We start from the raw sequence: 25,169 nt of genomic DNA, 5'->3' as shown, positions 1-25,169 counted from the left end.
GGCCACTCCACCTGTGCAGCAGGGACAGAGGGGTAGGGGTATAGCACCATTCAGGGAGCCAGGCTTCAGGAGTAACTTACAGTGTCCTGTGCTGGGTGGGTAATCAGTGACTAAACACACATCCTCACCTCTAGGGCACCCCCTTCTGCCCAGACTTGGCATTGCAGGGGACTTTGTCCCTCTCACCCTCTCTGGCAGGCACTTTCTCAGTCGCAGGGACCGCTTCCAGACAGCCTCTTCCCTGAATTCTCTCACTGGGTCTTTTGTGGCTCAGCCTTCTGGCCGAATCATGCAACAGTTCAGCTCCCGTCTGGGGTTCAGCTCCAAACCAAAGGTCCTTTACCCACTCCAGGGGATCAGCTCCAGTCCGAAGTCATATATTCATAGATATTAAGGTCAGAAGGGACCATTATGATCATCTAGTCTGACCTACTGCACAATGCAGGCTACAGAATCTCACCCACCCACTCCTGCAAAAAACCTCTCACCTTCTCATTCTTCCCCCTGGCCAGAGAACTGACATCTCCCTCCCCCTGGCTTCTCCCTGCTGGGCGTCTAAGTAGCACATAAACTGACCTTACACCCTACTGGGCTTCTGCCTCATTCCCTGGTCCTCAGGGCGCTGCTCCAGGCTAGGGCCCCACCACAGGAGCTAACCCTGCTCCTGCAGCTCTGCTTCTTGGCCACAGCCCATCCCAATGACTGGACCTGACTTGCCTTACAAGTCATGGGGACTAAGCCCCATCACAATGATCTTACAGCAGCTGTTAGAGATGGAAATGTCCTAATGGGTCATCTAGATGGAGGGAGGGCCTCAATCTTCATCCCCACACAAACCGGCTCGCAGTGATTTGTGACCCTCCAAGCCCATCATCCTTTGCAGCTTCAATTTTTTTAATTTGAATAATTTATCCATCGAGCATAAAGTCATTTCAAATGATACTGTTGGGGCAGTGCTTTGTAGATGGTGTGCAGCCGTGAGGGGCGACAGGTGGTGGTGGGATGCTCGGTGTTGGGAGGAAGCTGCCAAGTGGATGGGGAGCAAGGATGGAGGCGCTTGGTGCTGCTGGGAAGGGGGTGTGGGAATTGAGAGCGCTGGATCATGTGGGGTGGAGGTGCGGCTGGTGGCTGCTGGGTGCTACCAGGTGGACGGGGGAGCTGGCTGGGATTGTGGTGGGCAGTGGATAACGGGGCTGCCGTCATGCAGGGTGCGGGTTCCAGATAGGAGGGTGTCACTGGTGGGGGCTGCCGCCGCCCTGGGGAAGGTGCAGCTCCAGGGTGGCATGGAGCTGACAGAGTGCTGAAAACAGCAGGTGCTGCGGGAACCAGGAAGCTGAGTGGAGAGGGATGAAATCACCCACCCCTCTCCCTGTTGTTATTTTGTATTGTGCCTCTCGCCTTACCCCTCTCCTCTCACCCCTCTCCTCTCTAAACTAACCATTAATAGAAAGCCAACACAAAACCAGCCACCTGAGCATTCAAGCTTTACTACAAAAATAGAGAGTTTGTTGCATGTTTCAACTGAAGGCCCAGTCATGTTGTGAGGCCCTGTCCAAGGACTGGGTGTTCTGGGTTAGCACCTGAGAACTCCTCTCCTGCCCTAGTGTCACCCAGCACTCTCCCTATGGAGGGGCAGGTGAGGCCTCTTATCTCATCTGGTGGACCCTGATTGGCTACTGCTTCCTGCCAGCCCTTCTAGTCACTGGAGGACCAAGCCTTGTTGGTTCTGACAGTACCTGAGTGACTTCTCTAGGCCGTGCTCAGTGGTCTAAACTCACTGCCCCTCTTTTCCAGGTGACACTCTCCCTTCAGGGTGGGATGTCGGGGGGCAGAAAAAGGCTGGTATACCCTGTCACAGTGACTAACAGGTTGAAGAGGATAGAAGTCACACCAACATAGACTGCCTCTAGATTCCCTGCTGAATTTGGGCTGGTATCACAATGCAGGGCAGGGTCAGAGTTAAGGCCATGATTTTAACATTGGCATGGTGTTTAAACTGGTAGCCTCACTCCACCGCTGTCTGCTGAGTGGAATTAGAACTGTTCAACTACATGTCAGCAGCCCTCTACTGCTAAGCCCTGAAGGAGATTCTCTTTTAGCTCAGATGGTAGGAAGCCTGTTTTCAACAAAGGAGAATCTGAGTTCTACCCCTACCGGGGCCACGAAATTTTGCTTTGTCAGAGTATGCAGCGTACACACGGGATGCCTGCCTGTGGCATCCCCTGGAATGGACGTGGAACAATATCATCTCCAGTGACCAGAGCAGCGAGCAGGCTAGTACGGCAGTAGTTATTGCAGCATCATAGTGGCATGATGAGTGGAGCTGTTGTAGCCTGTTGTGTCAGTAATGTAGGGTTTGGTGCCTTCCTAGTTACCCCTTGCCATACCGCAGCATAATGGCTCCGGGGAGCAGTCCCCTTCTACGCGCACCAATGCCTGATTTTGACAACAGCCAGTCAATATGATTGACAAGATTGACCATTCCAATTTCTTCATTTAAAAAACAAACAAAACAAACTAACAACAACAAAAAAACCCAACAACCCAGAGATTTTAAAAAATGCCATCCAAAAATATTCGAATAGGAAGGCCCAGATTGGAAAGGTCCCACCCACTGCGTTCTTTATGGTGTCTTGGCCAGTCAAAACCAGGGGATGAAAAGCAGGCTTGAAACAAACAGGAAACAATGGTTGTTTTCCGCTCCCTACAGGCCTGATCCAAAGCACCATTGCAGTCAGCTGAAAGACTCCCATTGACTCCAATCCAAAGCAGATCAGGCCCCAAGAAACTTCAGGAAGGGTCCTGTCCTAGTTTGGTCAAGGGTTTCAGGTTGGTTCCATGTCGATTGGACTCAATCCAGTCGCAGCTTGTGAACATCCCTGGGGACTCCCTAATGACTGAGCTTGGAGCTGTAATAAGGCATTTCTTTGTTAATTGGAGGTTTAAGCCCCGTGGCTCCCCAGGGACCTGTGGGCTGCCCCAGCAGAAAATAGGTAAACAACAATGATTTGGCTGTGGTTGGATTAAAATTCAGATGGGACTGACACAAAATTGAAAACCTTGCTAATCTATAAAGCCCTCCGTGCTCCCGGCTATTGTTTATTGTTGAACTTTACGGGGAATAGATTTTTAAAAAATATTTTATTTTAACCTCTGCTAGTGTAGCTTTGTCCCCCTTTACTGGATGAGATGGTTACTGAGTAGGTGTAAGACCGACAGACAGACCCTGGTCGTTGGTAGGTAGAATTGAACCGGGGACCTCGGGAGCTTAGTGCATGGGCCTCTCTGGCATGAGCGAAAAGCCAGCTGCCTGTTAGTTAAAGCTGTACCGCAGACTCATTTTCTCTCTCTCTCTTGGTGCCACTAGGTGGGACACAGAGCCACACCCAGGAGGGCTTGTCTACAATGGCACTTTACAGCGCTGCAGCTTTCTTGCGGAGGGGTGTGAAAAAACTCCTCCCTGAGCTCAGCAAGTTTCAGCGCTGTCAAGCGCCGGTGTAGACAGCGTGGGTCCCGGCGGTGGGAGCTACGCCCCTCGTGGAGGTGGTTTTTTAGGGCGCCGGGAGAGCTCTCCCAGCACTCCGCCGTGACTACACAAGCCTCATTAAAGCACTGCTGCAGCAGCCAGTGTAGACTGGCCCATAGGCATGGAGGCTGAACTAACCCTCACCCTGAAAAGAGGTCCCTCCAGGTCAGGTTTGAAGTGCAAGAGCAGTGCAGAATCTTGTGCCGTGCTATGGAGAAAGAGCGATCTCCAGCTCGGTCAGTCCAGCACATTTCAACAGCCCTAAGTTCACTTCACCTACTGGGCTAGATTCTCTTCCATGGTATGGTCCCTTTACACTGCCCTGGACCCAGTCAATGGAAAATATCCGTGTTGTAGAGAGATTTCCCAGCTGGAAAGGGCCACCATAATGGCTCTCCCCTTCTCCTCCTCGCTGCTCCCGACATAGGGCACTTGGGAAAGATGGGCATGGCTTGCGTGCTACTGGGCTCTGGCTATTCTGAGCTGCTGATCCCCTTTGGGCAGTTGCGTGTAGTTAGAGCAGCTTGGAGGCAGCCATAACTTGCCTCTGATTGGACCCAGAATTGGGAGAGGACAAAGGTGACTGTAACCAGACAAATGCCTCCCCACCCTAGATGGCTCTGCAGCATTCTGCCTCAGTTTCCCTTTCTCCCAGCACCCCTTCAATTAACTCCACCAATCCAGAGTCCTTAAAAACATCCCTCTTTGGGATCTAATTTAGTTGTATAAAATTCACAATACTCAGTCCTGGGGCTTCTCCCCAGAGAGGATCCAAGACCACTTTTCCCCGGAGCCAATCCAGACCTTCCCACTGAGACTTCCCGTGCTTTTGGCAGGCCCTGCCTGGCTGGAGTCATTTGGCCCCTGAAGTCCAAGACTCTTCTGCCACCTTCTTCTCCCTGCAGCCTGCCAGAGCTTTCAACTCTCTGCACCTTCACACTCCTGCACCCCTCTTCCTCCAGCTCTTTATAGAGAGGCTGTTAATGAGGCCCAGATGGACTGGAGCTGTTGCCTCTTAAAGGGCCAGGCCACCCTCTAATAGTGACTTAAAGCCATCTTTGTCCTGCACCTCATATCCATGCAGAGCACAAAACAAAGATCTGGGACCCCCCTTTTGATAATTAGATTGCCTGCTGCATCCAGGATGGATGCAGGATCCGCAGGGTTAAGGGGAAATATGTACTTTAAAATAGCATTTTGTTCCTGCAGACACGACAGTAGGATTGTAGGGGGTTAAATAATTTCTTCTGGGTGGGAAAATTCAGCTTTTCTCAGGCTAGCGTGTACCTCACTCTGCAGGGAACGAGGTAGGTAAAGAACGGAGAGCAAGAAGCGGAATAGTGTAAGCAGATGTTTCAGCGTTTTATTAAATAAATCTACAAAAGGCTCTTTTCTAAGAACAGACTCTGCTACAATGGCAAACAGAAGGTGGTGGTGTTCTTTTGACAGATTCCAGCGACTGACACCCTTTGGGGGAGTCAGTAACGCCAGGGTGACACATGAGGAATAAACAAGCAGATAGTCAGAATTAGGTCAAGTTATTTCACCGTGCAAAGACCTTTGGCTTCTAACCCAATGTAGTGAATACAGTGACCTGTAATGACACCAAACAGTCACCTTTTATACAATACCGTATGAATTAATAAGATCTATAGTAAAAATAAACCTATGTAGCAGCTTTGTCAGAGTTAAATGTAAAATTGCCTGACAAAATGATACAGTAGTTGAATTCTGTTTCGGTTCAACAGACACAACACACACCAACTCACGCATGTCAGTCTGCCCTGGGACAGAAATACTATCAGTCCTTTCAAGAAGAGCTGGTTATATAAACCAGGGTGCTACAAGTAAAGCTCCAATCTGCTAGGAGCAACCAGTGAAATAAAACCAGTACCAGAGATCCAGTTCTGCATACGCCAAAAGGTCAGGTGAAAAAACTCCCAGGGCCAAAAGGTGCCATGGCTTGGTTAGCTTCATTTATTTAACAAAGTGAGAATAAATGTTCAGGAAAAGAAAATGCCCAAAGGCAATGGCAGTGGATATTGAGGGTCCCTGAAAAAGCCTTCGCACTGAACACTGCAAAACAGAAAGGATTTTTACCCTTGTGGTCTACCTAGCTGCCAGCTTCCTGTGGCATCCACATAATCTGGTCCCCGGGCATTTTTGCTGACTGATCATTGGAGTATGCATCAGATATCATCAGTTCGGTCAAATGTAACAAAATGCTGCAGAATTTGGTTATTGGGATTGATTTGGTTGCTCAGCGCACATATACACACACACACGCACACACACACGGAACGGGTGGATTTGGAAGAAATAAGAACCGACCCGACCCTTCACCCGACACATGAACCAAAACTTTCTTGATGTTCAAAAAAGTTGGGTCAATTTCACTAGCATGATTGTTTTTCACACCCCATTACACTTCCTGGTTCTGGCCGGAAAGAAAAGCACCAAAGTAGCACAAGAAACCCACTTCTTGGGGTAATTCTGGCCCATCCAGAAGCAGGAAGTGTCTATTATCTCACAAGAGGGTCTGTTCTTGTGAGTTGGCCGGCCCAGCTGTGCAGACTCACATTGTTCAGACAAGCATCTGGCTTCCAGGATGCTTTTCTGAACCTCCAAAGCTACTGAGGTTTGACCATGGCTACCTGCGTGAAACTAAACTACCCACACTTAGGTCAAATGAGTTAAAACATTAACAGCCAGGAGGGTTCGCGGCCCGCTTGGATCTGTCGCTTTCGGCAAATTGAATCAGAGCAGGATTTCAGTTCACAACCAAGAATCGATTCTTTCCTCCAGGCCCCATCAGCCTCCAATTCCCTGGGTTCAGTTACGCCTAAATCAGCAGCGAGTATTGTGCAGTTATAGCGCAACTCCAGCATTCCTGCTGTCCCCAAAGTCCAAGGACCAGCTTGTTTCTTCATGCCTACTTTTGCCTTTCCGTCTATACAGAGCTTGGTCTACTGAGCGTGGCCCAGCTTTGACCAGCGCCATCCCTGTCGTTTTTTCTGCTCAGCGGCTGTAGCTCCCTCTTTGACGCTTCATCGCCGTGTCTTTCAAGCCACTCTTTCATCCCATCACCTCTTTCTCTGGCAGAAGGCTCTTCTGGGAGTGCTGAGGTCTCCCGTTCTTCCCAATGGAAACAGCGGCTCTCGGCCGTACAGAAAGAAGCTCAGCAACAGTAGCAGCAATCCCTAAAAGCAACACCAAGCAGGATTAAGTGGAGGGTGCAGGATGGAGCAGGGGCTGGAGGGAGGGAATACTTTCAGGGCTAGGACACCAGGGTGGAGCCTGGGCTCTGGGACCCTGCGGGCTGGGAGGGTCCCAGAACTCGGGCTCCAACCCCAGCCTGGACGTCTACGCAGCCCCGCAGCTCCAGTAGACTAGCCCGGGCCAGCCGTGGGGTTTTCTTTGCTGTGTAAACATACCCCAGGTGGCCTGGGTCAGACCCTGATGGCTGCTTGGTGGCCTGAATGTCATAAGCAGAAGACAAGGCTGTGATGCCCACTCCCCCTCTCAGGAATAAACTCCTCTGGGTGGTGCATGCAATGGCATCGAGCACCCTTCAGTACTTGGCATCAGACCCTTTAGGAGGTTCGGAAAGGTCTGGCCGAGCACTAATTACCTGGTCTGGGTGTTTCCCTCAGGACTGCAGATGAGGCACACGGTGGCTTTGACTTCGGACATCCGCTCCCCCTTGCTGAACCCTTGGAATTTAAGCCTCTTTTCTTCTGTGCTAGGAGCAGTGTGAAATGAATTCTTCAGAGGAGGGTCCAAGTGAGTCACTGTAACAGAGTAGATAATACACGTGAGCCACAGTGACAGATACTACTTTGCATTGACACTCTGTCATCCATTCCCACAGATCTCAGCTTGCTAGTGTAAAGATCCCCCTTCTGCACTGACATTCAGTCACAGCCAAGCAAAGATGTCTCAGCAGCAAGGAAAGAACGCTTGCTCTCTGACCCAGACATGGGCAAAGTCCCTGGTCCTGAGACTCAACTCATGCTGTGTAGGTTACTATCCCCAGGACTTGAACTTGGAACCTCTTAGTCTAGAGGCAGTCGCTTATTCAGCTGTGCTAAAGAGGGAGCTGGTAGGTTGCTTAGCTAGCAGGAGGAGTCATCATCCCTGTTTTAAATGTCCCACCCCTCCCCTCGGGACATTATCCCACAGTTCAATGCATTTCATTTCCCTTTGCTCGATCCGCTCCCATTACTCTGAGTTATTGTACCTGCTTGGGCCATGCTATGCGATCGCCATCCCTCTCTCTGGCGTTACACGCTTCAGCGGCGCACCTAAGTTTAGGGGCCGAGGTCAGTCTTGGCGCAACACCCCTGGCTTCATTGCTGTGGGACCCACACACCCCTGGGCTGAGTTAGCTCCTATGACACCTGCCTTAACACTTGCTAATTGCAGAGTGGGGAAGTTGTCTTACCTTCAGCCTCTGGGAAGGAGTCGCACCCAAAGGCTTTCAGAGCCACCGGGGCAGCTGCGGAGTCCCAGGGAAATTCCAGCTACTACTTGTAGTTTCTCTCTTCCTCTCACGTGCTGATGCTGCCTGTTAGGTGATGGATGCTATGCAGTTGCTGAAGTGCAACCGTCAGTGGTGTGGGGCACTGTTGTTAGCACACCCCCAGTAAAGCCTTCCTCAGTACGTTAGACAGGCCTGAAGATCAAGAAGGTCCAAACGTCCTGTCTCAAAGGTCTCAAACGTCCCATCTTCATGCTTTAGTCAAAGTGCAGTCAGTTCTGGTCTTTGATATTTAACGTGGAAAAGTAGCACAGAGCCCAATTTCAGCTCCATCTAGTACCAGCTTGCAGAACGAAGGGGCTGGTTTAGAAAGTTCATCAGTTTTAGACAAAGTTCATCCATCAGACTCCTCACACCTAGGACATCAGACCTTCCAAAAGCAATGTGTCTGTAGATCTGCCATCAAGGAGTCTTCTTTGCAAGCAGGGTCTGGGACCCAACACGTGTAGCACCTCTTAACTTTGTTTCTGATTTCCTGTGGCAAAGTTCCACAGAAATGGACTTCTGATGTCCTATTGTACTGGCATCTCCAATGGAGGGGCCTTGCTTTGCTGCTTGGGGGATATTTGCTCTGAGTTCAGGGTGTGTTTGTTTGATTTAAAAAAAAGAATAGGAATTTACCCCTGTACAACGTTGGTGCCTTGTCTGATTGCCCCATCTCACAACCCCAAAGTAGAAAGATCTCTGGCTTATCCCCATTCATCTGCCTGGTCCTGAATCTTAGCTAGAGAAGACTAATGCAGCAAGGAACAAAGGTTTAGTTGTGCCCAGTTTAGTGGTGAAACAGCACGTGCTGAATTGCCACCAGGAGGGATGGTGGGAAGCAAGTTTGGGCTTCCCTCTCCATGGTAGCAGCGGACATGGGATGAAATTTCCCTTGTTGCTGCAACGGCCTGTTGGCATGGGTCACCCACGGGGAGAGAAGGAGCTGAGAAAGGGAGAGAACCCCTGGGAGGAAAAATGAGAGCAGGTGCCGGGTGAGATACAATGTCAGGTGGTAAAATTAATCAAACCCCTTAAAGTTGCCATTTGCAAGTTCTAGGCTCACTTCGAAACCATTATGAACTTTAAAAAAGTTTCTGCCCTGAAGCTTTGGTGGGAGGTTGCGAAGGAAGCAGAAGCCAGTGGCTTCTTCTTGGGGTGGACAAAGTCCCGTCAGTATGACAGAGACAGGCAAGTGTCAAAACAAGGATGTTCCACTGAGGAAGGGGGCCCCTCTCCAGAGGATACGAGACTGGTGGGTAGGTGGGAACTCTTGGTCAATAGCTGCACCTGTTTGAAGTCCTTGAAAGGCGCCAGCATAGGGTGGCTGCCTCTGCAGAGGGGAACAGTCTAGCTACTCCAGGAGTATCATAAAACTGTCCACCCCACAGTGGTTAAAATAGTATCCTCAGACTCGCACCATCCCTGTCACATGACTCGGGTGAGGCGGGCAGCTACGTTCTCACGTGGCCCATCCGTAAACAAAGTTCATTCCTCTGCCGAGGGCCACTGGACTGAGTCCAGCCATGACTGGTCACAGCCAGAACCTCTCGCTAAGGAGAAGCTTCCTAAATCAGCCCCCTCCACACCTTTGTATAATACAGGCCAATCCCATAGTTATACTAGCTCATATCACCGTAGTTGGTGGGCTAGGGGGCTCGGGTTGCGTCTCATCGCTGGCAATGGGACTAGCTGTGGTTGAAGGTGTCAAGCTATCAGCTGAGTCCCCTGGCTGATGCTCTGGGGTTCTCTGGGGGGTCGGCTCTTCTGACTGGTCGAAGTCACTTAGGACTTCCTTCCCCCTCTGGATCAACTGCTCCAAGGTCTTGGGCAAGGGGTGACTCAGGAAGTGCTTGAATTTGGGCCGGAGGGTGCCTACCACATACTGGATAATCTCCTCCTCCTCTGCATCAGTGTAGAGTGTCTGATACAGGTCTCTCTTACGCCAGAGGAACTCATCCAGGGGTTCCCCCTGCTTCTGGGGTAGATCCAGCTCCCGTTTGATGGCGTCCCTAGTCAAAGTGCCCTCGCTGTACTGCAGGAACTCCTTCTTGAACTCCACCCAGTTCTTGACCGAGTCCTGCTTATACTCCCACCACTTTTTAGCTGGGCCGTTCATGTGGTTTTGGATCTGAGAAAGCCAGTACTCCTCAGTCCCTCCCACCTGCTTCAGATATTCCTCCAAGTGGCTCAAGAACTCCCGGGGGTCCTCGAAGATCTGGGTCTCCACCGGGGAGGCCGGAGCGTCCTCCGGGGCGGTGATCCACTGGTAGGAGTCATGGGGCTGGGGCATGCTAGTTATCTCCCCGGGAGAGGGAGTCAGTGCGTACATCTGGCTCATGTCAAGGGCGTAATCATAAATCTCCCCGTCATTGCTCCTGCCCTCCGGGCCTCCCACCCCGACAGAGACAGTCTGCCTGGCATGGTCCGCGGGGCCATATTTACCCCCCATAGACTCCAACCGGTCTGCCCATTTCTCCAGGCGGAAGAACACCTCCCTCCAGACATTCATCTCCCTTTTAACCCACCTCTCCAGGTGGGCAATGGTCTCCTGGCATCTGGCCAGGCAGGCCTTGATGGACTTTTTCCACCTCTGGTTGTCCGTGGATGGAACATGGTCCTCCAGGTTATTCTCTAGCTTCCCCACTGATTTCTGCAAGCCTTTCAGCTCCCTCTCCACCTGCTTGGACACCTCCGTGAGGAGGTGCCGGTGGGTCCTCCTGACGTGCTCCAGCATCTCAGTCCTGCACTTCCCTATCTGCAGGATCACGTTGGGCTTATTGGCTACTCCGCGATGCCCCTGGAAGGTGTGGACGCTCCCATTGGTGATGCTATCCAGCTGCATGGTTCCTGTGGCGTGAGCAGGCTAAACCAAGCAGCAATGCAACAGACCTAGAGGTAAAACCCTAGTGGTTACCCCGGGCTTTTAATTTAGTGACACTCCCGCCCTGCTTTTAAATCCTCTCCCGAAAGGCACACACCACCCCCTCTTGCCTCCCCAAGTACGTCTCACACAAACACAACCGAGTCAGATATCACCCCAAGGAGAGCTGTCCAGTCCCCTTTGCAGCCAGACGGAGTCGGTGGCAAATCCGTTCAGGCCGTTCCCAGCGTGCTGGTCCCACGTGCCTAGGGCGATGTTGTCAGGCAGCGAGTGCCTGGGAAAGAGAGGGCGTCCCGGCCTGGGATCTCCCACCGTGCGCCGTGTCTGCTGTCCTCTTCCGGAGTGCGGGATCTTGATCAGCCGAGAGTTCCCTCTGCCGAAACACACACACAGCTAGAAGCTGCTGGCTAATATCCTAGCGATTTCTCCTTTGCCTTCCAAACTGCTGCTAACTTCGAGCGCCGGGCGAAAGCGACACAGAGCTCTATTGCTTCCCGGTCGGAATTGCTCCTGTCTCAGGCATTCCCTTGTACTTATACCTCGCACAGCTCCCCATGTGGGTGGCTCCCTGCCTCTTCCTCCACTCGCAGCTCCGCGCTCATTGGAGGAGAGCGGGCCCGGTGGCTGTGGCAACCCAAATCTTGGCAGCACTCCCTTTGCTTCCCGCCCCCTCGCGCACACCCCCAGCCTCAGCGCTGAGAAGCACTTGAAAGGTTCTGGAGACAGTTGGATGGATGGATGAGTAATCCCACCTTCTGCCTTTCAACTCCCAGAAAGCACTTATTCATCGCTCAACTATTTACTCAGCCAGGTCATCATTAGCATGCTTCCCCCAGCGGCGCTCACAGAGGGGGGGAAACGCATATGAATTCAGTGTGTCACACCAAGCCAGCCGCCCACAGTCCCCCGCACACCCCCTGCATACACACAGGCAATTGTTGGAAATTGTGATAATTCAGCAGAAAGGAGAAAGGGGAAGGAGCGGAGTGGACAGAGTCACTCGGATTCAAATGAAAACACTCCAGAATTTCTAAAGCTCTGGGAGGTGGAAGTTGTACCAGTCATTTAATGACACCAGGCCAACTGCTATCTTAGGGATGGTTGTGATGGAGGGAGGGAGGGAGGGAAAGAGGGAGAGGAGGGGGGAAATCTCATCTGGGTTTTCCACCAAATTAAATCCGCCCATCCAAAGTGCGTTCCTTACTAAGCTTGAATCAGATGCTTTAATTGCTCTGCCAGCCCACAGACATAGCTGAAGCTGCATTTGTTCTTGGCAAGGCAGGAAAGACAACCATAAAAGGAGATCAGGGCCTTATATAACCAATGGATAAAGGATTCCCTTCCAGAGAGAGTTCCCTTCCGGAAAGCCGTCATACGGATAGAGGAGTGGTGGGGTGGGTGCGTGTGTCTTCTCGTCCCAAGGAGGAAGGAGCTGTCCTCAGTCGCTTACTCAGAGGGTTCTCAGTGTTATGTAATAAGGTGGCTCATACTGGTCCCCAGTGGATGTCTCCCCCTTACACTCTGGGCAGCATGCCAGCCATGCCAAGGCAGTGTCCGCACCAGGCTATTTGCCAAGCGTCTCCTACCGTCAATAGTGCTGGTTCAGCTCTGATTCTGGCAGGGAGTGCGGGAGCCTGAGCGTGGACAGGATGTCAGCAGTTGCCAGCGTTTTAACGACCCCCTGCTCAGAGGAGAGCCAGCTGATACAGTGGTTCAAAGGCTGGTGGCCTCTGGTGCTCTCACAGGAGCTGTGGTGGCAATGTGTAGACAAAGCCATAGTGGCCGAGGTCAAGCCACACAACTCTCAGCGGGTGTCTGGTGCACCCTCCTCTCCTGGCATGTTATGATGTAACATGCCATGGACCTAGGGTGCTTCTCCTCCTCCCTTGGTCCCATAGTAGCAGGTATCCCACTGCTAGACTCACCAGCTGCCTTCTAGGCCCCTCTGGCCATGGGACCGATATCCCAGGGATCCTGCCTTAAACCTCCCTGGCTGATAAGCGGCTAGTCTCAGGGATTTCATGGAAATTAGAGAAGAAAAAGAACAATCCCGCATGGGCAGCACTGGGTCATTCCCTAGAGGACAGTCTTAGGTGTTTTATCCAGCCCACATCCAATGTAGTGAGTTAAGTGAGTGAATCGGATTATGAACCCAGTTTTCAGGTGTCTTGCTTTGCATGCCCAGTCACCACAGTTGTGCACGTGAATTGGGGAACTGCTTGCACAACTGCAGCAACAGAGGACACACTTTGCACACCTAACTGGACACCTGCCACTGTGCAACATTTCTCCCCCATCTTCCACCGCGCACGCGTGCTCACACACACACACAGAGCTAGCTCCATCCCGACTGTATCCCACCGAACACTGGAGTGACACCAGCAATGAATTCAGCCCACAATGTAAATAACAACTTGTGTCTCACTCCACACACAAACCCCGCGCCCAAAGTCCAAGTAGCCGGGAGATTAGGCTGGGTCTGCATGGCACCGTTTGGTGCTTTGGATCCAGTTTGGCTGATTCCAGCTCTGCTTTCTGCAATGCACTGGTTCCCTCCCATTTCTGGGGGTTGTGTGGGGTTCCTTCTGGGCTTCCTGGGGAATGTCTGGCTGGTGGAAAATACCATGACAACTGTTTTCCTTGTATTGCTAATTAAAGGAAGGTGAGTTGGCAGCAAGGAAGGAAGGAGGGGAGCCAGAAGCAAAGAGAGAGAGAAAGAGAACTGGCACTGAGAGACACAGCGGAATGGGGACAGTGGGAGAGACAGATCCAGACAGAGGGTCGCTGGAACCATGGAGAGGGACAAACAGAAGAGCGGGGCCAGGAGGGTCACAGGAAAAGGAGACTCTGATGCCTAATTATTATGATTGCCACTGTTTATCGTTTGCCATCATGGTGCAGAGCACTGAGCTAGACACACGGTGCCCTCGTGCCCAGACTGATCGGATGGGTGGCACGAGCGGGGGAGAGGATGACAAGCTGGAGAGCAGAACAGGAGGGGAGGTGAGAGGCTCTCAATCTCCCTGCCATCTGTGGAGCTGAGCCAGTGCTGGCAAGCAGAGGAGACACTGGGCAAAGGGAGAAAAGAAAACCAGGGCGGGAAGTGAGCGGCCAGCTCCCATACTGCTGAGAGAGGGGAGGGGAGCAGAAATAGAAAGAAAGAAAGAAAGAAAGAAAGAAAGAAAGAAAGAAAGAAAGAAAGAAAGAAAGAAAGAAAGAAAGAAAGAAAGAAAAGGAGGGAGTGAGAGAGGTAGGGAAAGAAAGCTAAATAGAAAGAACATGATTCATATCTCACTGACACTGGGGTAAAATGGGGTTTATTCCCCTGAGATCCCTGGAGCTAACCCTGTGTGAGATCAGAATCAGGCACAAAACATCAGAAGAGGGGAAAAGGGCTAACTAGACCGACACCAGAATGAGTGCAATGGGAGAAAGAGCGCCTAAAACCCAGACAGACCATCAAAAGAACAATGGGCTGGACTGATCCCTGGTGCAGCTCATCATTCTCTAGTGGAGTCCCGTCAGGGCTGAGTTTGAGCCTGAACCTTTAAGAGTGTGGGCTCCCCCCAGAACCCTGGGGTCCCCAGAGCACAGCAACCCCCCTGTGCACCGGCCTCTACAGGAGGGGCAAGAGGCAAGCTGTGGGGAAGAGCTCCCCTGGCCACCTGCAGTGGGGTGAGACAGCTCCCTGCACGTGCTAGGGATGTGCAGAGATGCTGCCTGCAGCCCCCTGTGCTTTCATGTCACACGCTGGCCCTAGAGAGATATTTCCCCTGGGGTATCAGTGGCAGTTGTCAACCAAAAGGACGAACGCCTACCCCAACGAGTTTGTGTGGGTCCTGTATTTGCCATAAGGGGAGGCTGCATGGCCAATGGAAATAACATGGGCTTGGCCCTCCTGGTTTGAATCCCGGCTGCACTCCTAACTCTACGTGACCCTGGGGAGAAATGTCCTCCCTGCCTCAGTTTACCCATCTACAAGACAGATGCAGGAGGGCAGCTCAAATCAAGGTGCTAAAGGAAAGCATGTCGGCTGCATAGTGAGGTGCACAGCTGAGAACAGGCAGAAGGTGCTGCATTTGCAGTATCTGCCCTGCCTAGAGCCTTACTGTGAAGACTCGCAACGTGAACTAGTCTGGAGCAGAACTGGCCCCCACCACAGCAGCTTCTGGTCAACTCCACTGCAATCACATGGTGGGATTACAGCTTGAGCTGACACCCGGAGCTAGCTCTAATCTGGCTAGCTCAGGTTCCAGAGCCGCAAAGGCGTGACAGCGTGAACTTCTGCATGGGCTGTGCAAACCAGCCCACAACCCTGGGGAATTATTCATGATGCTAGCCTGTGATTCATAGATTTCAAGGCCAGCGGGACCTTTCTGATCATCTAGTCTGACCTCCTGTATAACACACTGCAGAGAACTGCCCCAAATCAATTCCTAGTGCATACTGCTTAGAAAAACAGCCAGGCTTGATTTAAAAATTGTCAGTAATGGAGAATCCACCACGACCTTTGGTAAATTGTTCCAGTGGTTAATTACACATGCTGCTAAAAGTTTCTGCCTTATCTCCAGTCTGAATTTGGCCTGCTTCAACTTCCAGCCATTGGATAGTGTTAGACCTTCCTCTGATAGACTGAACAGCCCATTATCAAATATTTGTTCCCCGTGGAGGCGTATAGACTGTGATCAAGTCACCCCTTAACCTTTTGAGTCTATCACAATAAGGCAGGTTTTCTAATCCTTTAGTCATTCTTGTGGCTCTTCTCTGAACCTCTCCAATTTATCAACATCCTTTTTCAATTGCAGCTACCCAAACTGGGCACAGGATTCCAGAAGCAGTTGCACCAGTGGCAAATTCAGAGGTAAAATAACTTCTCTGCTCCTACTCGAGATTCCCCTTTTTATGCAGCCCAGGATGGCATTAGCCCTTTTGGCCACAGCATCACACTGGGCACGCATGTTCAGCTAATTATCTACCCAAACCCCGAAAGCTTTTTCCGAGTCGCTGCTTCCCCCGTCCCCCATCCTGTAAGCATGGCCTACATTCTTTGTTCTCAGATGTATACATTAGCCATATTATAATACATATTATTTGCTTGTACCCTGCTTAACAAGTGATTCAGATTGCTCAGTGACCTGTCCTCTTCATTATTTACCACTTGGCCACACCCCAAGACTCCAGTAAAGTCACAAGGCAGTTGTTTTCTTCTAATACTGAACAAGGAACTTTACTGTAATAAAGAAAACAATGGGCTTGTCTTCACTGCAACAGCCATCTTGAGCAACTCCTCTCCGCTTAGCCTTGCAAAACACTGAAGGTGCCCAGCGGGACTAGATTAGTAGTTGGTGACTTATGCTAACTCCAGCTGTAGCTGCATCTGTGATGTTGCACTCTATATGATTTTATGAAAATATGCTAATGAGTGTGAATATAATGTAACTGGAATATGCTTCATGCAAAAGGTCTCTTGTAAGGTATAATTACAAAGTTTATAATCTACTGAGTGTGGTCATCCATTTTGTATAAATGTATCATTCTTGTATCTGAAAATAGAAAGATGGAATATAACTCTGAGGTCCTATTGTAATTATGCAAAGTGTGGGCCATTAATGGTGGTTTGTAACCTTGATGGCTCCCATCAACTAGAACAATTGGTTGCAAATGGCTCTGTTTACTTGCAAGCCTTCCTGTGAGTCAGACCAGGAAGAATGAAGGTTTTGGATCTCCCCGGACATGTGACCATGTCTCCTGGTACTGGAATCCATCTTAAACCCGGTGCTTTTCCATTTAGAAGGAGGGGTGGGAACCCAGAGAGACAAAAGATTCCTGCCTTGTGCCAAAGGGGGTGGAACAGAACAAAGGAGGTGCCAGTCATGAGAAATTCCCTAGTTACCATCTGAGCTGGAGATGACAAGAACTGTACCAGGGGAAAGGATTGGGCCCAGACTAGGAAGGAGTCCCGTCTGTGAAAGAAGCTTATTGGAACATCTCTGAGGGTGAGATTTTATTTGTACTCTGTTTCCTAATGTATTGGGCTTAGACTTGCGTGTTTTGTATTATTTTGCTTGGTAACTTACTTTGTTCTGTCTGTTATTACTTGGAACCACTTAAATCCTATTTTTTATACTTAATAAAATCACTTTTGCTTATTAATTAACCCAGAGTAGGTAATTAATACCTACAGGAGCAAACAGCTGTGCATATCTCTCTATCAGTGTTATAGAGGGCAGACAATTCATGAGCTGACCCTGTATAAGCTGTATACAGAGTAAAATGGATTCATTTGGTGTTTGGACCCCATTGGGAATTGGGTGTCTGGGTGCTGGAGACAGGAGCACTTGAGCTGTTTTCAGTTAATTCTGCAGCTTTGGCGCGCATGGTTCAGACCCCGGGTCTGTGTTGGAGCAGACTGGCATTCTGGAGGCCCAACAAGGCAGGGTACTGGAGGCCCAAAGTGGCAGAGAAAATGGGCCCAGAGGTAGTCTCAGCACATCAGGTGACAATCCCAAGGGGGTTTCTGTGATTGAACCTGTCACAGCATCCCCACTGCATTACTGGCTGAGTGTCAGCCACACCCAATCTTCCCCCTTCCCACTGCCTGGATGGGCCAGAGAGCTGGAATTTAAAGCACCACTTTACTCAAGCGAGAGATTTTTGTGCATGAACGGGTGCTGTTTTAGGGGCAACACTGGGTTATAGCTTGAGCTGACAAACCCACAGCGTTATCCATAAGCTGCCCAGCCTTTCTCCCTCCTTCACTGAAAAGGGCAGCCTAGATTAGAGGCTTCTCCAGCCTCAACCCCCCAGCCTTCCTGCTATAGATTTAAGGAAACAGTGCACAAACCCTCTCAGCTCTGCCTGCGGCCAGTTGGTTGTTGGCCAGTTGGTTGTTTTTCTGGAAGCAACGTCTGCGGGAAGGGCGGTCGGAAGGAGAGCTAGAGATGTGTAAAAAAAAATAATGACAATAATAATACATTCGGAGTACTCTAGTCATCCGTCTCCAGACTGGGAACATTGCATTCCATTCAAACCGCCACTCAGAACGCACAACATACCAATCACAACACAATTCACATCAGCGCCTGCACTGTTCTTGCCTCCTCAAAGCGTGGGTGCCCACTGTACTTCTTTGTTGAAACCCCCTCATTCTGTGGCAGTGGGGGGCTCGCAAGTGGGGGACATCAGAGGGTGAGTGCTTTATTGGTATTAATTATAATTATTATTGCTAATAGTTGGGAGCAGGGAAGCCTGCGAGTTCTTCCCACTTTTTTTCCCCAACAAGCACTTCTTTTTGGAGACAGATAAACCTTTTCCGGCATTAAAAAAAAGAAAAAAAAAATCAGAGCGGCCTTCATTTTCTAATGCAATGCCTTTTGGTTTTGTTTCCTTGGTGGGCGGGGAAAATATTAACAAGCAATTGTCTCCCTGCAGCATCAAACCAGCGGAGGCTTAATCAAGTAAACAAACTCATTCTCTTTATTATTACTGCTGTGCTTTTTGCCTTTCCAATCTGAACGGTGTACTTGGCTGTTCTGACACTGATGGGATTAATGCAATAATAGGGACGTAGCTAAATTGGCCTGGTATACTTGTCATGTATGGAACTGATTAGCTGAGAGGGTACGTCTGTTGCTAGAAAAATAACCAAGCCACATTTGGATCTTGTTTACATTGGTGAAAATCTGGACTACTGCTGGTCAAGTCAATCGAGTGACTTTAGATTGGCATGGATGTAGCGGGGCGTGGAATCCGGCCCCCATTGATTAGCTTGATTATTTTTTAAGTGTGTGCTCCTCTTCCTTTTAGCATTGAATTCTCTATCCAATGTTTCTGAATTATGTATGTTTTAATGCCTCTTCAGCAGTAAATTTTAAAATGATGGGGAGGAGGCATTCTGGTTTGATCTCCAGCCACCCCAGGGCCTGGTTTCCATCAATGGGTGAGATTACACTGACTGTGTCTGCAGAGTTCTCATCGGTTGCTACTGCGCAGTGTTGCTAACCTGAGCCTGAACCAGCTTTGCATCAAAGTCATCCAGGGACACGATAATCAGCCAGGTTCTTGAGGGCTAATGGAAAGTGGCACTTTCATGTTAGAACAGAGAAATAAACAGCCCACGCTGTGTCCCTGATGCCTGTACTGGGATCACGGCATTCCTATGTGGAAGGGGTGGTGTTGGCACCATTCCCACTGTCCCAGCACCTGTAGGAGACCCTAGTGGGTCTGGGGGTCTCTTGTGGGGCTGGAGTGGGCTGAGGCCTTGGTATTGTCACCCCTGACTTGTTGATACATCAGCTGAATCCCCCGGTATTAGGGAATCCTCTTTACAGAAGGCAGGAGATGCCTCGGCAGCATGGGTAAGGAGTGGGCATCCTGGCAGGTGGGCCCAGAATCATGGAAGGGCACAGAGAGATATCATCCGAGAGCTGCAGGGTCTGAGGATCAACCCCTTGCTCGTTCCATGGTGGGGAGGATGGGACAATGCACGAAGCCTGGGAAACAAGCAGGGAGAACTGGAAGTCCTGGCACAGTCAAGGAATTATGATGTGATTGGAATAACAGAGACTTGGTGGGATAACTCACATGACTGGAGTATTGTCATGGATGGATATAAGCTGTTCAGGAAGGACAGGAAGGGCAGAAAAAGGTGGGGGAGTTCCACTGTATGTAAGGGAGCAGTATGACTGCTCAGAGCTCAAATATGAAACTGCAGAAAAACCTGAGTCTCTGGATTAAGTTTAGAAGTGTGAGCAACAAGGGTAATGTCGTGGTGGGAGTCTACTATAGACCACCAGATCAGGGGGATGAGGTGGACAAGGCTTTCTTCCGGCAACTAACCAAAGTTACTAGATCGCAGGCCCTGGTTCTCATGGGAGACTTCAATCACCCTGATATCTGCTGGGAGAGCAATACAGCAGTGCACAGGCAATCCAGGAAGTTTTTGGAAAATGTAGGGGACAATTTCCTGGTGCAAGTGCTGGAGGAACCAACTAGGGGCAGAGCTCTTCTTGACCTGCTGCTCACAAACTGGGAAGAATTAGTAGGGGAAGCAAAAGTGGATGGGAACCTGGGAGGCAGTGACCATGAGATGGTCGAGTTCAGGATCCTGACACAAGGAAGAAATACAGACCCTGGACTTCAGAAAAACAGACTTTGACTATCTCAGGAAACTGATGGGCAGGATGCCCTGGGAGAATAACATGACGGGGAAAGGAGTCCAGAAGAGCTGACTGTATTTTAAAGAATCCTTATTGAGGTTACAGGGACAAACCATCCCGTTGTGTAGAAAGAATAGTAAATATGGCAGGCGACCAGCTTGGCTTAACAGTGAAATCCTTGATGCTCTTAAATACAAAAAAGAAGCTTACAAGAAGTGGAAGATTGGACAAATGACCAGGGATGAGTATAAAAATATTGCTCAGGCTTGAGGAGTGAAATCAGGAAGGACAAATCACACCTGGAGTTGCAGCGAGCAAGAGATGTTAAGAGTAACAAGAAGGGTTTTTTAGGTATGTTAACAACAAGAAGAAAATCAAGGAAAGTGTGGGCCCCTTACTGAATGAGGGAGGCAACCTTGTGACAGAGGATGTGGAAAAAGCTAATGTACTCAATGCTTTTTTTGCCTCTGTCTTCACGAACAAGGTCAGCTCCCAGACTACTGCACTGGGCAGCACAGCATGGAGAGGAGGTGACCAGCCCTTGGTAGAGAAAGAAGTGGTTTGGGACTATTTAGAAAAGCTGGACGAGCACAAGTCCATGGGGCAGGATGCGCTGCATCTGAGAGTGCTAAACGAGTTGGCGGATGTGATTGCAGAGCCATTGGCCATTATCTTTGAAAACTCATGGCGATTGGGAGAGGTCCCAGATGACTGGAAAAAGGCTAATGTGCCCATCTTTAAAAAAGGGAAGAAGGAGGATCCTGGGAACTATAGGCCAGTCAGCCTCACCTCAGTCCCTGGAAAAATCATGGAGCAGGTCCTCAAGGAATCAATTCTGAAGCACTTAGAGGAGAGGAAAGTGAGCAAGAACAGTCAGCATGGATTCACCAAGGGCAAGTCATGCCTGACTAATCTAATTGCCTTCTATGACGAGATAACTGGCTCTGTGGATGAAGGGAAAGCAGTGGACGTGTTGTTCCTTGACTTTAGCAAAGCTTTTGACACGATCTCCCACAGTATTCTTGCCAGCAAGTTAAAGAAGTATGGGCTGGATGAATGGACTATAAGGTGGATAGAAAGCTGGCTAGATTGTCGGGCTCAACGGGTAGTGATCAATGGCTCCATATCTAGTTGGCAGCCAGTATCAAGTGGAGTACCCCAGGGGTCGGTCCTGGGGCTGGTTTTGTTCAATATCTTTATAAATGATCTGGAGGATGGTGTGGATTGCACCCTCAGCAAGTTTGCAGATGACACTAAACTGGGAGGAGAGGTAGATATGCTGGAGGGTAGGGATAGGATACAGAGGACCCTAGACAAATTGGAGGACTGGGCCAAAAGAAATCTGATGAGGTTCAACAAGGACAAGTGCGGAGTCCTGCACTTAGGACGGAAGAATTCCATGCACCGCTACAGATTAGGGACCGAATGGCTAGGCAGCAGTTCTGCAGAAAAGGACCGAGGGGTTACAGTGGACGAGAAGCTGGATATGAGTCAACAGTGTGCCCTTGTTGCCAAGAAGGCCAATGGCATTTTGGGATGGATAAAAAGGGGCATTGCCAGCAGATCGAGGGACTTGATCGTTCCCCTCTATTCGACATTGGTGAGGCCTCATCTGGAGTATTATGTCCAGTTTTGGGCCCCACACTACAAGAAAGATGTGGAAAAATTGGAAAGAGTCCAGTGGAGGGCAACAAAAATGATTAGGGGACTGGAACACATGAGTTATGAGGAGAGGCTGAGGGAACTGAGGATGTTTAGTCTTCAGAAGAGAAGAATGAGGGGGATTTGATAGCTGCTTTCAACTACCTGAAAGGGGGTTCCAAAGAGGATGGATCTAGACAGTTCTCAGTGGTAGAAGAGGACAGAACAAGGAATAATGGTCTCAAGTTGCAGTGGGGGAGATTTAGGTTGGATATTAGGAAAAACTTTTTCATGACGAGGGTGGTGAAACACTGGAATGCGTTACCTAGGGAGGTGGTGGAATCTCCTTCCCTGGAAGTTTTTAAGGGCAGGCTTGACAAAGCCCTGGCTGGGATGATTTAGTCGGGGATCGGTCCTGCTTTGAGCAGGGGGTTGGACTAGATGACCTCCTGAGGTCCCTTCCAACCCTGATATTCTATGATTCTATGATTCTATGCTGGGGCAGGGGTTTAACCGCCACCAGCACCTGTCTCCGTGGAAAAAGTCTGGGAGAACCCCATGAGAGGAGCTCCGTCCACATCGCCAGCATGACCTGGCCCTGGAGCTGGCTTAACCACCGCACTAGCTAGCCCGGGGAAGGCTGCTCCCGGGTATGAGATCCTCTGGTGACACAGGGGATCTCCTGCCATGCATCACCCCTGCTGCCTGCAGGGTCCAGGGGAGAGGACTTGGCTGGGACACTACGCTATCCTGATCCTTGATAGTCTTTTAAAGCCCCGTGTGGCTGCTGCAACCTGGCATGGCTACTTAGGGGCACTGGCCTGCAGAGAGCTACAGCAGGATCAGGGTCATGCACAGGCAAACTTTAAAGCCACCTGCAATGTGCACAGTGCACAGCTGCAGTCCATAAGTGGTCTGGATAATATCCGAATCCTATTAATCCAGCAGTGTGGGGTTGCTTGACTTTGGCTTTGGAAGCTCCTTGGTTACTAGAAAAGATTTCCTGAACATTGTTGGAAATCTCAGTGTTGCCAGACTTCACCAGTCTTGTGATAGTCAATGTTTTTTCTAAAAGCACCAGCACCTGGAGTCATATTATTACATGAGAATCTCAGTTTATGTTAAAAAAAAAAAGTAAGACTCTGGCCCTTCGTGTCTGGGGAGAAAAGCTGGAAAGGGGAAACGCTAAAGGTTAAAAAAGAACAGACGGCAAATAAAAATAGCCCAACCTTTCTGATTTTTAAGGTACTCTCATGAATTTGGGGGTCTGACTTTTGAACACTTGGGGTTGACAGGACTGAAATCCCAGTAACTGAAATCACCAAAACACACCTACCAATAGAGCTTGCCTTTGAACTGTGAGAGACGGGGGTCAATTTGCTCTTTCACATACATTCTCTCAAGTCAGGCTTAAATGTGAAGCCTCAGTCAGTGTCCTGTAGCATATTAGAAAACTCATGGTCTGACCCTCAGCCCTATGCCGGCTGACAATCTAGCCACTGGTTCTTGTCTCTGATTTACACCTGTGGCCTTTTCATTTTGCTGTGCACCCCTCTTTGCCAGGAGGGCCAGGTTCAGTGAAAAGGTGGACAAGGGGAAATAGGAGCTTCCCAGGGTAATAATAATAACAACACCCAGCTCTTGCTCAGCTGATCTCAAAACACTTCACCAGGAGGTCAGTATTATTACTGGCCCCATTTTACAGAAGGAGAAATGGAGGCACTGGCCCAAGAGCTAAGACTAGAAGCAGCCCTAAGGCCCAGGGTAGGGAGCTACCCACTCCACTAATTAAGTGGGCTGCATTAATTTACCAAGCTTCTTGTGTTGGCTAAACACTCATTCCACCCCACCAGGATTCATTCCAACCGGTGTCAAGACCCAGCCAGCTGCCCTCTCAGCAATAGCCACTGAAACACAGGCTAGCCCACGGCATGAGCTGAGGTTTGTTTATTTTCCCTGTTTTGCTTTCTGCTGCCTCTCACTGCTTTTTAGTTCTTGTTTAACCACAGCGTGATTGCTTACTTCTGTGATCAGTGCTTTCATCCACTAAACTGTTCTAGCCAGTGGGAGTCTCAGCTTGATTAAATGCATGCAGCCACCTTCTGTTTGCCGAGGCTAGCAGGTGAGTAGCTGGTTCACGGTGCTCTGGAGAACCCGTGCCATGGCTGATGGAGAGGAAGGGGAAGGTTACTTCCTGTGGTCAGGGGGCCTGATTCTGAGCTTTCTTAGCCTGGTTTTACACCAGTGTAATTCCATTGACTTCCTTGAAGTTACTCTTGGCCTTATAGCGGTGTAAATGAGAGATGAATCTGGCCTCATAGAATCATAGAATATCAGGGTTGGAAGGGACCTCAGGGGGTCATCTAGTCCAACCCCCTGCTCAAAGCAGGACCAACACCAACTAAATCATCCCAGCCAGGGCTTTGTCAAGCCTGACCTCAAAAACCTCTAAGGAAGGAGATTCCACCACCTCCCTAGGTAACGCATTCCAGTGTTTCACCACCCTCCTAGTGAAAAAGTTTTTCTTAATATCCAACCTAAACCTCCCCCACCGCAACTTGTGACCATTACTCCTTATTTTGTCATCTGCTACCACTGAGAACAGTCTAGAGCCATCCTCTTTGGAACCCCCTTTCAGGTAGTTGAAAGCAGCTATCAAATCCCCCCTCATTCTTCTCTTCCGCAGACTAAACAATCCCAGTTCCCTCAGCCTCTCCTCATAAGTCATGTGTTCCAGTCCCCTAATCATTTTTGTTGCCCTCTGCTGGACACTTTCCAATTTTTCCACATCCTTCTTGTAGAGTGGGGCCCAAAACTGGACACAGTACTCCAGATGAGGCCTCACCAATGTCGAATAGAGCGGAACGATCACGTCCCTTGATCTGCTGGCAATGCCCCTACTTATACATCCCAAAATGCCATTGGCCTTTTTGGCAACAAGGGCACACTGCTGACTCATATCCAGCTTCTCATCCACTGTAACCCCTCGGTCCTTTTCTGCAGAACTGCTGCCTATCCATTCTGTCTCTAGTCTGTAGCGGTGCATGGGATTCTTCCGTCCTAAGTGCAGGACTCTGCACTTATCCTTATTGAATCTCATCAAATTTCTTTTGGCCCAATCCTCTAATTTGTCTAGGTCACTCTGTATCCTATCCCTACCCTCCAGTGTATCTACCTCTCCTCCCAGTTTAGTGTCATCTGCAAACTTGCTGAGGGTGCAGTCCAAGCCATCCTCCAGATCATTAATGAAGATATTGAACAAAACCAGCCCCAGGACCGACCCTTGGGGCACTCCACTTGATACCGGCTGCCAACTAGATATGGAGCCATTGATCACTACCCGTTGAGCCCAACGACCTAGCCAGCTTTCTATCCACCTTATAGTCCATTCATCCAGCTCATATTTCTTTAACTTGCTGGCAAGAATACTGTGGGAGA

At 49.9% G+C, this 25,169-nt stretch overlaps 1 protein-coding gene and 1 long non-coding RNA gene across 3 annotated transcripts in view; one reads left to right on the top strand and one right to left on the bottom strand.

The window, feature by feature from the left end:
- Positions 1–25,169, top strand: part of LOC140906312 (uncharacterized) — a 102,566-nt gene that overhangs the window by 5,931 nt on the left and 71,466 nt on the right. The window contains exons 2-3 of one of the 2 annotated variants that reach the window (XR_012157062.1): positions 10,813–10,946; positions 15,738–16,400. The exons of the other annotated variant lie outside the window; for it this stretch is intronic. This is a non-coding gene — a long non-coding RNA (uncharacterized lncRNA). Of the gene's footprint in view, positions 1–10,812; positions 10,947–15,737; positions 16,401–25,169 lie in introns of those variants that run through there. 2 annotated transcript variants of the gene reach the window in all.
- ARC (activity regulated cytoskeleton associated protein) lies at positions 4,865–11,435 on the bottom strand. The gene is made up of 3 exons (XM_073329979.1): positions 7,971–11,435; positions 7,158–7,317; positions 4,865–6,726 (listed from the first exon to the last, which is right to left on the bottom strand). The coding sequence occupies exon 1, from the start codon at positions 10,891–10,893 to the stop codon at positions 9,676–9,678; it is 1,218 nt and encodes a 405-aa protein (XP_073186080.1). The 5' UTR covers positions 10,894–11,435; the 3' UTR covers positions 4,865–6,726; positions 7,158–7,317; positions 7,971–9,675.

This window comes from Lepidochelys kempii, chromosome 2 (genome assembly GCF_965140265.1).
Source record: "Lepidochelys kempii isolate rLepKem1 chromosome 2, rLepKem1.hap2, whole genome shotgun sequence".
Classification (NCBI taxonomy): Eukaryota; Metazoa; Chordata; order Testudines; family Cheloniidae; genus Lepidochelys; species Lepidochelys kempii.
This window is presented reverse-complemented; position numbering and strand designations above follow the sequence as displayed.